This window comes from Trachurus japonicus, chromosome 8, assembly GCF_045865225.1.
Source record: "Trachurus japonicus isolate A0001 chromosome 8, Traja_1.0".
In the NCBI taxonomy this organism is placed as follows: domain Eukaryota; kingdom Metazoa; phylum Chordata; class Actinopteri; order Carangiformes; family Carangidae; genus Trachurus; species Trachurus japonicus.
The window spans coordinates 10,153,704-10,166,989 of record NC_140914.1 but is presented as its reverse complement, the minus strand read 5'-3'; the positions used below and the strand labels follow the sequence as shown (position 1 = coordinate 10,166,989).

Here is a 13,286-nt window from a genome sequence, read left to right as displayed (position 1 = left end):
GGTTTCTGTGACTGAAAGAAAAAAACAAAAACAGGATAAATTTGGACCCAGCAACTGTGTAGACACTGTTCACACAACAGATTAATAACTTTGAGCAAATTGAGCCATTTGGTTGTGTCACATTTGACTTAAAGCTGCTTTAAGCAACATTTTATAGTCAGTTTTAGTAAATATAGCACATTTCATACAACAGGTGTCGACGCAGCATGTGGAAGATAAACACGAGTGAGCTGAAGTCATCACTAAACAATAAAAATAAAACTAAGTTTGTGAACGGATTTAAAGTGAGTTCATTAATTATCCGGCAGGTTCACAACTTCACATTACTGGTTCACTCTCATCAACTTTGTTTACAGCAGCAACAGGAAGAGAAAGCTGTTAAAGCCACCGACCACTAACACAATCATCATCAACCCCTGGTTAAAACTGTTAACAAATTAATTTTGAGTAAATTAGGAATTCAAACCAAATAACTTGAGTTAAAACATTATCTTGTGAAAATTTGTATTGGACAGTTTTTGATGGGATCAATCAGAGATGGACAGGTCTGGAGGGAAGTTGGGAGGTCATGAGTCAATAAAAGTACTGCGAGCCACCAGGGGGCGCCACCTTAAGTTACAAATAACCAAGACAAAACACCTTTAAAGGGATAGTTCAACATTTTGGCAAATTGGCCCATTGCCATAATCGCTATAGTCATCTCACTCCAAAACGCTCTGGTGGACAAGTTGTGACCTGCACATTCACCACGCTATGAGATAATAACAGAACGTTACGAGACAGAGTTGTTTTCGAGGCAAATGCAGAGACTGCTTGCTGAAAAACTGTCCCTGAACGCAACGCGCATCAGCGGTTTTGCATGAATTTACCTCGAAAACAACTCCGTCTCGTAACATTCTGTTATTATCTCATAGCGTGGTGAATGTGCAGGTCACAACTTATCCATGACAGCGTTTTGGAGTTGTTGGATTGTGTATTTGATGAGTTTGATGAGGGAAACCAAGAAATCCCATGAGCCTCCGTAGCTCTGAGCAGCTTGTGGCTCTGCTCCGCCGTTCTAAAAATAGCTTGCACCAACAATTAAAGGTAACGAACCTACTCCTAAAAATATAGGGACTATGGCAATGGGCCAATTTGCCAACATGTTGAACTATCCCTTTAACTGTTTCTTAAGACTGGAGCTTTATCTCACGTCTGTCGCCACAAAACAACTGGTTAGACAATATCCAGAATCCATCAACATCACAACCATCCTTCATACGTTAGATCGGACAAAACATGTTCAACAATTAAACCCTTTCTCCTTCATTTAACCGGAAGAAACGTTCAACGTGTAATTTAGTGCTTTTTGCCACAGTATTTATTAATATGACATCAGTGTAATTTGTAATAATACCGTAGGCTACAACAATACCATACAATAGCTAACAAAAGCGTAAGAGGCGCCTTCTAGTGGTTTATGTGAGCACTACAGCAGCTGGAGTACTTTGTCTATTACCTCATTCCCTGCATTCAGTTCATTTATTTTAGATTGAGTAATTATTAATGGCAACTGGCATCCCTAACTCACAGTTTAGTACTAGTATTTGGTTCTATCTGCCTCTCAAAACTTCCAAGTAAATTTAGTGTGAATGACTGACGTTTACATTTCAGAGTGCAGATTTGTCTCAAAACATATAAATAAATCCTCAGAAGAAATAATGTGAATCAGTGAGTGTTTCTATGCTCTGATTGGTTCAAACAGCTGCTGGAGCTCTTGTCTCCAAACGGAGCCGTTCAAACTGCCACAGAAGAAGAGACGAGCTAATTAAAAGTCAGTTAAACAAAAAAAAAAAATCTCCCAGATTAATTAAAAGGATTAATGCCGTGTAATCAGTTGTTATGTGTGACACCTTCAGAGCTATAATAAAATTCATCAAATACATCAAATATTAACAGCCAATAAGAGACACACAGATACAAAAACTCTTTGAAAAGAAAAGAAAAGAAAAAACAGCTGAAGTTGTCAGATTTAATATTGATTGAAATATAAAGTTCTTGAAAATAACAAATTATCACACAGCCCCTGGTACTGTTGATATTCCCACTGGTTTCAGAAGAGAGAAGTTTGAGAATAAATCCCCCTTCGGACATTTGGCTTTTTGCCCAAACTCACACTCACTACCTTTCCCTGCAGCGAAAAACATTTTGTTCCTGTGCTGTGTAGGAGCAGCAGCGAATCTCTGCAAAAACCAACATTCATGAATCTGTTTGAATCTGAGATTTGCAGAGCAAGCACCAACAAAAGAGAAGTTTATCAAGAAAAGACAGTTCAGGTTTATTTCACTTTTTTATTATTAAATAACAATTATCTTTTTTAATTCCTCAAATAATAGAAAGTGCAGACATGAAACCAAACTCTGACAATTTACTTTAAATCTTTCTTTTTTAAACATTTAAGTGTCCGTCTCTCGTCTGTCGTGTCAGTCCAGTAGTGATTCATGAAAACTGAAACACAAGACGTCATACAGAAGTCGGTACAGTTAAAGCCACACTAGGCGACTTCAGCTCCACATGGCTACGAGACGTAACTAATATATTAAAAGGCCAATTCACACAAATCACAAAAACACATTTTCCAACATGTTCCAGTTTTATGCAAAGGACTTTATTTCATGAATCTGAGTGTTATTTGAGCATCAGACTCCAATTTCTGCAGATTTTGCCAAAAAATACTGTCTTTTTGAACCCATTTATTAAATTAAACACAGATATGAAACATATATTTCTACATTCAGCTTGACTTAAGCTTTCTAAGGATTTCATTATCTCCAAAGTCGATTACACTGACACTTCGAAACAGAGACGATAAAGATGATCCTACAACTGCAGAATTGCCTGAGATTCGTCAATTTTACATTTTATTTGTCACCATAGTGACTCAGTGACAGGCGTCTGTACATCCATGGCCACAGGAGGCGTTCATGGCTAATTGGTCGTATTTTTAATACCGTAAATTCTCAAATAAAAGCCGAGTCTCAAATAGATGCTGGTCTCCTGTACTAGGCTACAGGTTTGAGCAAATAAAAACCGGTCTCATTAGAAGCCGGGTCTACTGTATTTCTATTTTCTGCAAATTCTTGTGAATGTTCAAAACCTCTCAAAGCCCACAAATGAAAACGGTCCAATCTGCAGGTGTTGAAGCTCAGACTCGATGCAGCTGGATTCACAAGCATTAATTCTCGGTCCGAACGCAACCAAAAAAAAAAGGAAGCTCGTGGTCCGACTTCACTCGAGTTATTATTTGAGCCAGAGCCATTATACAGTCTATGGCTGGAGCACGTGATTATTTAGAAGAAGTTTAATTGGTGCCAATTAAACTTGTAAATGAATGCTGCTCTGGATCTGACTCTTTCCTTCCACTCTTATTCTTTTAAACTTTAAGAATTGACAGTATTAACCATGATTGCTGAGCATAAGATATGTTAAAAATTAAATAAAAGCCTGTCCCATATGTCTCAAATATCAGTTCGGCAGGTGAAGTAAAAAAAAAAAAGCCCGGGCTTCTATTGGAGAGTTTACAATATATAACAAATTGTAAAGAACAATGTAAACAATCACAGGCTAAAAACAAATGGGCCTCGAGTCATCACCGAAACTAAAGCAACATTCAACTTTCTGAACCAAGGAGCAAATCTGGAAACCTCTGCATATAAAACCAACTGGGAGTTATTTCAGTTATTGATCACCATGTGGGATATTTATCACAATTAACTGATTGTTTTCTCTCCAAAGTTTCAGTGAAATGGAAAAAAAAAAAATACCATTTCAACTTCATCAGAGCCCAAAATGACAAATTGAGATTCTGTTTATCCAACAAACCACAACCAATAATATATTAAATTTACAATGTTATAATATATATATATATATATATTCTTTTTTAATCAAAAATATTTGAATAAATATACATTTCATTGACTTTTACTTCCAACTGTAAAAGCCCAGACTGATTTTCTTTTTGTGATTTGGTTGAAGTGACCTTTTAACTTTTACTGGAATTTCTCTGAAACGTTACGTGACACAGTAGAAAACTTTACCAACTCTGACACAAACACTGAACACTGACACTTGCTGCTGTTCGTCTCCTTTTAAAAAAAACAAAAACATTTTTCCACATCCTCCGAGCAGAAGCAGCGTCTACACACCTGACCTGAATGAGCTCGACGGTGGTGAACGTACAGTTTGTGTGGTCTCACTGTGAGGATGGGATCATAATCCAATGTTCTCATCTATAAATCTTGCTTAGTGCAGCTTTATATTAAATTCATATGTAACTAACTGTACTGTATTTGAAAAAGGAAGAACGAACGTCAAAAACAAACAGACATAAATAAAACGGCAGAAACTCAGAGGGTAAAGTGCGTCATAGCAAACGCCGTCGACTGTGCATGCATCTCCATGAAAATAAATTATGTTATGACTGAAGCACGGACAGCAGGATAGAAAAAGTTGTAGAAAAACAGTAGAAAGAAAAAAAAGTGTCCTTATATAAAGATATTATCCGTACAATGTATTTTTATTAAAGCTAATTTAAACTCTAATATATTTATTATGGACAAATAATAAACTGTATTTGTGACATGGCTAGTCCAAGTGTGGATCTTCAAGAAGAGGAATGAATACACACTTCCATACACGCTCTCACACACACACGCCCACACACACACACACGCCCACACACACCCCATCTTGGCTCAGTCCAATTGGTGTAACTGCCTGTGTTAAAGACCTACAAAGGAACAGAAATAGAACAAAGCACAGAGACGTCTTATAAAAGTCCTACAGTGGCCCCTGGTTTGATCTTGACTGTCATGACGAGTGGAGTCTTACCAGAAGGTTTGTCCTTCTGCTCGAGCACACACACATTAATTAGTGTTAGAAAAACAGCAGAGGCGAAGTCAGGCAGCGCACGTCGCACCCTGAGGAGATGTGTGGATCCTTCTGCAACAACACAACACACAATATTAAACACAAATCTGTGTTTTTCTGTGCAGAAACATGATTTTTATTTCTTACACTCAATGAATAAATGTGAAAAAATGTCAAACTAAAGTCACAAATTAAAGTTGGAAATAATCACATTAACAATTGTCAGACTAGTTCAGTGTTTTTCAACCTTGGGGTCGCCTGAAATGTCTCGTAATTGAAAAAAAAAAAAAAATACTGATAAAAACATTTTTTCAACTAATTATTATTATTTTAAAAATATCATTAATTATTCTATAGTTTCACTTTCTCGAATATAAATCGAGTTCAATTAAAATGCAGCATTTAAAAATATGTGAGCTGGCGCATCTTGATTGATTACAGATTCAGATACAGATAAATTACAGATGGAAATTAGCCCTAGGGCTAAATCTGGTACAACCATCTTTTCATAGTTTTTTCAATTGACTAATGGTATTGTACACTGTCCTGTTTCAATAAACTAAACTAAACTAAGATGGCTGCGACTGCATGTGGTCACGGGGTCGCCAGAAATTTCAAATTTGTTTTGTCAAAATGGGGTCACGAGCCAAAAAAGGTTGTGAACCACTGGACTAGTTCCTGATCGATCAGTCGACTACCTACCTCCAGTGTCGCCACGTCTTCTGGATCATCTCTTGTGTTGTCTGGTGACACATGTGAACGGTTTGTTCTGTTGACGACAAACACAAAAACAACAGATAAGAAATAAATAAACTCAAACAGAAGAATAAAGTTGATCTAATCTTCTGCTTAAAATCAAACCAAACTTAGAATATAATCTTATGAAAGCACTGAGCTTCTGTAGTTACTATGAATCTGAACGTCTGTTTTTACATAACTGACACATTTCTGTGGCGTCGCACCATCTTCTGTAAAATGCATGATGTGATGTCAGATTCAGGCTTTACAATTCTAGGTCAGAGTCTATTCAGCTTGAATTTTCTTTTGCTTTTATGTTTGCAAATGTTATGGCAGTTTATTTAAATCTATTTTATCAAAAATATGTTGCTTTCTTACTCAACGTCAGTCTGTGAAGCATTAACCTGCACATACTAATAAACTTTGATTGATATAAGGGTTAAATCCTTACACCATGGCCCCACTTTAGGCATTATTTTTACCCATTTTTCATTTGATTCTTTTCAGAAAATCAACATCCATCATCATTCCCCTCGTCATCTCTTTTTGTGTCTCTACCGCATATCACACTCTCACCCAGTTAGTCAGTATGTAGGACGACAACAACCTGGAAGCTGCACTAGTGCCCCCCAGAGGCCGAGCAGCTCCTCACACTCTGAATACATCTTTTAAAAACCACCAGACAGCTTTGACAATAAATAAATAAATAAATAAATCTCAGCATTTCCCTGTTTACCTTGTGCTCTGTACATCTCATTGAGAAGTTCTCTTCATTGAGGACGCAGCCTGAAAAAAAAACAAAAAACACACACACACACAGAATGAGTTTTGAAGAAGCCTTCATCATTCACAGCCTCAAAGATCCGCCGTTTCAGGCTGAGTGAGAATGACTGAGACCGACAGCCTTCCCCCACACACACACACACACACACACTTAAGAAAAGCACAAGTGACTCAAGCTCTCACCCTTTAAAGATGTGCCACATTAGACACATCAGTCAGAGTTGACGAGACATGCGGAGCACAAAGCCGAGACATTAATGAATCACAGTGACTCTTTAACGGCTTTAATCTGCAGGAGGAGCGAGAAAACGCTGGAAATCAATTAGTTCCCGTGACGTGACGCGACGTGACGTCGTACCTGACGCGATGGCACATCTGTAGTGGTAGTTTCTGGGGCAACCTTTCTGGAAACAGCCCATTATTGCACCTGGTTGTTGGCATGTTGAACACACCTGAGGAAGAGGAGAACACAGGTGAGAGGAGAGACAAACACATGACCACATCTCTTCTTTATGGTTTAATTTATGGTTTTTATCCTCACTGTTAAAAAACAAGATGTTAGATGTGTTTTTTTTAAAAGACTTTTAATGTGAAGGAGCAGCTGGAGGAAACGCTGGGTCATCAGCAACTTAACCGAACAAACAGTGACGCTTGAAATAAACAGATAATTATAGTTATAGTTAGGTATAAATATAATAGCTGCCGATGATTCATATGCAGATTGTTTCATTAATTAATTCATTAAAGGTTATTCAATTATCAAAACAGTCACTGATTTATATTCTGTCAATCGATCGATCATTTAATCGACTCATCACTGCAGCACTGACTGATTATTGTTAAAAATTCAACGACCAAATACATGAAACTAAAAATGGGGTTTGATTTCCTGGATAATTAACCCAGATTTAAAAACTATAAGTGAAGAAATTGTTTGATTAACTAATTACTTCTCTGACAGGAAACAACTGCTTTAGTCTGTTTAAGCAGAAACGTTAAGTATTTTCCATCAATGTTATGACTTACTGGCTTTTTTAGTTTTAGTTTTCAACAGCTGGTTGAAAAAAACAAAACACTTGTAACTGATGTCACATGTATTAAAGGGATAGTTCAACATTTTGGCAAATTGGCCCATTGCCATAATCCCTATAGTTGGAGGAGCACAGCTTACATCGTAGGTTCGGTGCAAGCTGTTTTTAGAACGGCGGAGCAGAGCCATGAGCTGCTCAGAGCTACGCTACGGAGGCTCATGGGATTTCTTGGTTTCCCTCATCAAATACACAATCTAACAACTCCAAAATGCTCTGGTGGACAAGTTGTGACCTGAACATTCACCACGCTATGAGATAATAACAGAACGTTAGGAGACGGAGTTGTTTTTGAGGCAAATTCATGCAAAACCTGTCTCGTAATGTTCCGTTATTATCTCATAACGTGGTGAATGTGCAGGTCACAACTCGTCCACCAGAGTGTTTTGGAGTTGTTGGATTATGTATTTGATGAGTTTGATGAGGAAAACCAAGATATCCCATTAGCCTCCGTAGCGTAGCTCTGAGCAGCTCGCGGCTCTGCTCCGCCGTTCTAAAAATAGCTTGCAGCGACAATTAAAGGGAACGGACCTACTCCTAAAACTATAGGGATGGCAATGGGCTAATTTGCTAAAATGTTGAACTATCCCTTTAAGTTGGTTGGACAAAACAAAACACTTGTATTGTTGTCACATGTGTTGACAGAAGACCAATCTAATCTAATCTTCCGATTAATCAGTCGTGGTTTGAGTCACTCACTGTTTCCTGTGCGAGCCGGGCCGCCTCCTTCAGCCCGTACAGCTTCCCCCGGACCAGGAAGACACCGTTGGACCAGATGCCGCAGTCCTCGTGGATCCAGCACTCGTCCAGATGAAGAGGCACCTGTGGGAGAGAGTTTGTGTCGCCATTGTCGTGCAAACTTTCGACCGCGTTGCAGTCGCGGCCGACGTCTGAGGAGTTCGAGGAATGGCTGTTAGTGAGTCGTCCGCGCGCGTCGTCGTTGTGCTCCTCTCTCTGCTCAGTCCTGCAGCTGTGGCAGTCCACAGCCGGGCTGCTGGGGCTGCCGGGGCAGTAGGGGCCGTGAAGGTCCCCGAGGCCCGTGACGTTGGCCGTCTCCCCGCACAGGCAGCACCGCAGCGCCGCCTGACACCTGCTCTCCGAGCCGAGCCGACCCAGCTGGAAGCAGGACGTGCTGGGAACGAATCCAGACAGAGTCCTGGCGGCGGCCGTGTGCTGCTGCTGCTGCTGCTGCTGCTGCTGCTGTCCTCCTCCTCCTCCTCCTCCTCCTCCTCTGCTGCTGCTCCGCACCGTCGCCTCCTCCTCCCGGTAGTTGACGACAGTGCACATCCTCCGCTCCACGTGAACAAACGGGCAGAAACCGTCAGACTTCTTGTCCTTTTTCTCCGCTTTGATCTTAAAATATTTGAGCTTGATTTCCGGCTCCGTGGGAGGAAACAGAGCAGAAGGTCCAGTCTGGCTTCGCCTCTTCCTCATCCGTCTCTTTTTGTTCCTGCAGGACGAGGCCTTCTGCTGCTGCTGCTGCTGCTGCTGTGGTGGCGGTTTGTGTTTTTGTTTCTGCTTGGTCCGTCTTAACTTTTTGGTTTTTTGGTTGGCGAGCGGTTTCTTCCGTTTGATGCTTCTTGTGAATGAAGCTTTGCGAGCGGGCGGCTCCGTCTCCGTCTGCGCCGATTTCTCCTCGGCGTGAGCGTCTTCTTCAGATTCCTCCTCAGAGTTGCTGCTCGCTCTCCGCGGCGATACGTCCGGCTGCGAGACCGGCTCGTCCGGTTCGTCCCACTTGTCCGGCTCCGGGGTGGACAACCTGACCGCGTACTCCATCATGTCGTCAGAGTCACAACTCTCATTGTAGATCCCCACCGCGTCGTTTTTGACCTGTCTCCTCAAATTGTGCCGAGACACGCTGCAGGGGAACGGCGGCGTCTCGGAGACGGGCTTTCTGATTCTGGGGCTGCGTCGTACTTCCGCGGGCGGAGACTTGTCCGCGTCGCTCTGAGGCGGAGTCTCTCTCTCCATGCTCTTCTTAGGAGGCGCGTTCTTCTTGTACGGACAGGTATGGCTTTTCTTCTTCTCGTTGGTGACGGAAACCTCGATGACGTCGCTGTCGTCGCTGGAGATGTCGACCGGCGACTCGGCCGCGTTGCCGTACACGGCGGCGCTGAGGTCCGACAGGAGCACGACGGGCCTGGTGTGGTGCACGGGGATGTCCACGGAGCTGTCGGAGGAGTCGTCGGAGTACGAGCTGTCGGGGCTGGGCGAGCTGAGCGGCTGAGGTAGGTGGTAGCAACCTCGGCCCTCGTCCAGCGAGGACACGGCCGGCGACAGAGGCTCCACGATGTGGCGCCCGCTGTCCTGGATGAACGAGCTGCAGATGAGCGGCTCCTTCGCCGAGGACACGAGGAAAATAACATCGGAGCCGCTGTCGCTCTCCTCCTCCCCGCCGCTGCTTTCGGGAACCGGGCCGCCGCTCTGGTCGGGCCCGTAGAAACCCGGGTGCCACAGGTTGCCGTGGACTCTGTCGTGGTAGAGGTCGAGCCCCGGAGCGAGCGCCGAACTCATGTAGTCGCCCAGAGCCTCGGCGGCCGGCTCCATGTCTCTGCAGTGGACGGGCGGTCCGGGCTGCGCGGAGAGAGCGTTGTAGGAGGACGAGGCTCGGGATCGGTACGAGGAGGCGATGTCCGTGCCGCAGCTCTGCGGGCGGCGGTGGTACCACTCCGGCTTCTTGGCGAGGTCCATGGCCTCGGGGTGGCCGCGGGTCAGGGGGTTGTAGCTCTTCGACAGGTCCATGGCCATGAGGGACGGATCCTGGGAGGACACGTCCATCCCTGCAAAACACACAAACATTATCGAACATTATCCCTATGTTTCTGACATGCTCACCCAGTAGACACCCGACAGATACCTCAGATCTTCACGTATACATTCAGCTCAAGGTGCTTTTAGTTATTATGGTCCAACACTATGGAACTCTTTACACATTGAACTCCGCTCATCTCCAACAACATCTTCTTTTAAGTGTAATCTTAAAACATACTTGTTCTCGCAAGCTTTTAATTAGTTTTTGTTTGTTTGTTTGTTTGTTTGTTTGTCTTAACACATTGGCTTCTGTTTTAATATGCACTACCTTTTGTTTTAATATGTACTCACATGTATTGCATCTTGCTTTTATTCTGAAGCACATTGAGTTTATGCTTGCCATATGAAATGTGCTACATAAATAAACTGACATTGACCAACTGACATAATTACTGTGATGCATCGTTTCATCGTTTCATGCGGCGTCCAAACAGCCCTGTTTATTATTTTAAGACTAAACAGCCGACACATAATCTTTACTAGAGCTGGAAATATTACGTAGCTGATCAATACAATTTATAACCAGCGATTTTGATTGTGTGTTTGAGTCATTTCCATTGTTCCGACTGTGATGTTCAAATGTCTGAGGCTCCTCCTGATCAGTTGAAAAATGTTGAAAAAAAGTTTAGTTATTTTTAAATAGCTCTGCGTCAGTCTGCTGTGTATAAAAAGACAAAATAAACAGGCTCAAATACTCAATTGAGCCCTGTGATTCATTTCAAACGACAAAATTAATTAATATTTCTACAGTCTGCATCTTAATTATTTTCTTTCACTGTAGATTAAGTGTCTGAAATGTCTGAAAACAGTGAAAACCCTCGAGTTGGCACATCTTGTATCAATCCAAACATCATAAACAATCCGTTTAGCATCTCAAATAACAAATAAAACGCATGAAACACTCATTATGCAATAAGCTGGAAAGATTTTGGGCATTTTTTGAAAAAATATTTTGTTATTATTAAAGTTATTAACAGATAATCCAAATAAATTTTCTTGTCAATTTACTGTCAATAAACATAAGGTCAATTTGCCAATTGTTACACAACCTGTAGACTCTTAAGTAATACTAATGTAAATGTAGGTCATATTAAGGATTACAAACTGTAAATATTTTTTTATTATTTGTGAATATGTAAATATAAAAAATGTTCTGTGTTCACATGTCTTCACCAAAAAAAAGTTATCACTACAATATTGAATATATATCTAGATGTAGCCTAAACAAAAAAGACAAGATCTCACTGATATTGATCATCTATCTATTATTTTGGGCAGGCATGTCTAACATGTTCCTATAAACTGTCAATCTGTGTAAAAATCTATGTAATAAAATACATCTAATTAATCTAAATACAGAAATATATTTTAAATAACAAAACACACAACAACACTGAAAACCCGACAGATTCTCTGAAACAAACTGTGATTTTTTTTTTTTTTGGCATAAAAAAACAAAACAAAAAACCTTTAGATCGATTTACAATCAGAATACACTAATGTCAGATAATTTTCTGTCGATCAACTAATCGATTTGGTCTTCTTCAAACAGGTAGGCCCGTTCAGATTACCATGCGTGACCATCAGGTGATATCAAATAAATAAATAAATAACAACACGTTTTTTTATTATTATTATTATTATTATAAATGTAACTTACAGTAAAGTGTGTGTAAAAGTTGCACCTGCCCAGGTGGCAGCGGTGCGGGTGTCGGAGCCCCGGGCTGGAGGATGTCCCCTTCCCCCCTGGAACAGCGCTGGTAACGGGGTTAGCTAACACACCTCTCCGGGCCCATCATCATCATCAGGGCTGCTGGATGTAAACAAAAGCAGCGACGCAGCCCGAGTTCATGTTAGCCGCGGCCAGCTAGCCTCGCTCCGGCTCGGCCGCTTCCACACGGACACGACGCTCGACGCGACGACGACGACGAGCGAGAAACATTTTGGCTACGAGCTCGCAGGTAAATTGCAGCCCCCCTGGCTACTGTTGGTATTTCAAAGTTGTCATCATGGACACCTTCTTCCTCCAGAGTCAAGTCACACTGAAAAAACATGGATGACACCGGAAGAGAACACTGCGCCTTCAGAGTAAAAGCTCATGTTGCCATTAATAATAATAATATGATTTATGATTTCTTTTAATTATCATTACTATTTTCTTAATTAATTTTCTATTTTCTTTCTTTCTTTCTTTCTTTCTTTCTTTCTTTCTTTCTTTCTTTCTTTCTTTCTTTTTGGGGTCTTTTTTCTCATATGTATTTACTTGGATCTTATATGTCCGTAAGGGGCACTTGTGTAAAATTGAAACGACATGTAAAGTAAATCAGTAAATGAAAGTGAAGTAAAAACTGATGATAATAATAATAATTATAACTAGATATTTTCTGTTTCATTATTGATGCTTTGTGTAACTTGTGTAAAATTGAAACGACATATAAAGTAAATCACTAAATGAAAGTGAAATAAAAACTAATAATAGTAATAATTCCAAGATATTTTCTGTTTCATTATTGATGCTTTGTGTATGTAAATTCCCCCCATGCTTTCATTCCTGCCTTCATAAATCAAGTCAAATGTTAATATTCTTTGTACTTTCTGGGAGCTAGATCATAGGCTGGGGGGAGAAATCCACTTGTGTACTATTTAAACTACATGTAAAGTAAATCAGTAAATCAAAGTGGAATAAGAACAATATATACCATGATAATAATAATAAAGTGTAAAGATATTATCTGTTTCATTATCAGTGCTTTATGTATGTAAATGTTCCCCATGCTTTCATTCTTGCCTTCATAAATCAAGTAAAGTGTTGGACTAGTGTCTGTTTTTCCATCCATTTTTTGTTACTTTTTTGGAAAATAGACCAGATGTTCCTCCTGCCAGAACAAGTTCCCATGTGTCTTTTTATGTGGTTATTTGTTTATAGCCTGCTTTTAACCTTCTGGCTTCCAACAG

At 40.8% G+C, this 13,286-nt stretch overlaps 2 protein-coding genes across 3 annotated transcripts in view; one reads left to right on the top strand and one right to left on the bottom strand.

Annotated features, from left to right (window-relative positions):
* rcvrna (recoverin a) overlaps nucleotides 1–13,286 on the top strand; it is a 218,850-nt gene that overhangs the window by 140,186 nt on the left and 65,378 nt on the right. The window lies entirely within an intron of this gene.
* Nucleotides 4,003–12,383, bottom strand: LOC146982626 (uncharacterized). Of its 2 annotated transcripts, XR_015036270.1 has the most exons (7): nucleotides 11,992–12,383; nucleotides 8,220–10,300; nucleotides 6,791–6,884; nucleotides 6,386–6,435; nucleotides 5,614–5,680; nucleotides 4,873–4,983; nucleotides 4,003–4,771 (listed from the first exon to the last, which is right to left on the bottom strand). XR_015036270.1 is itself a non-coding variant. In XM_085783681.1 (6 exons), exons 2-5 carry the CDS (start codon nucleotides 10,296–10,298, stop codon nucleotides 5,639–5,641), a joined length of 2,265 nt encoding a protein of 754 aa, XP_085639807.1. In that variant the 5' UTR covers nucleotides 10,299–10,300; nucleotides 11,992–12,383; the 3' UTR covers nucleotides 4,010–4,983; nucleotides 5,614–5,638. The 2 variants fall into 2 exon arrangements, 1 of the variants encoding a protein (XP_085639807.1); XM_085783681.1 differs by having other exon boundaries at nucleotides 4,010–4,983.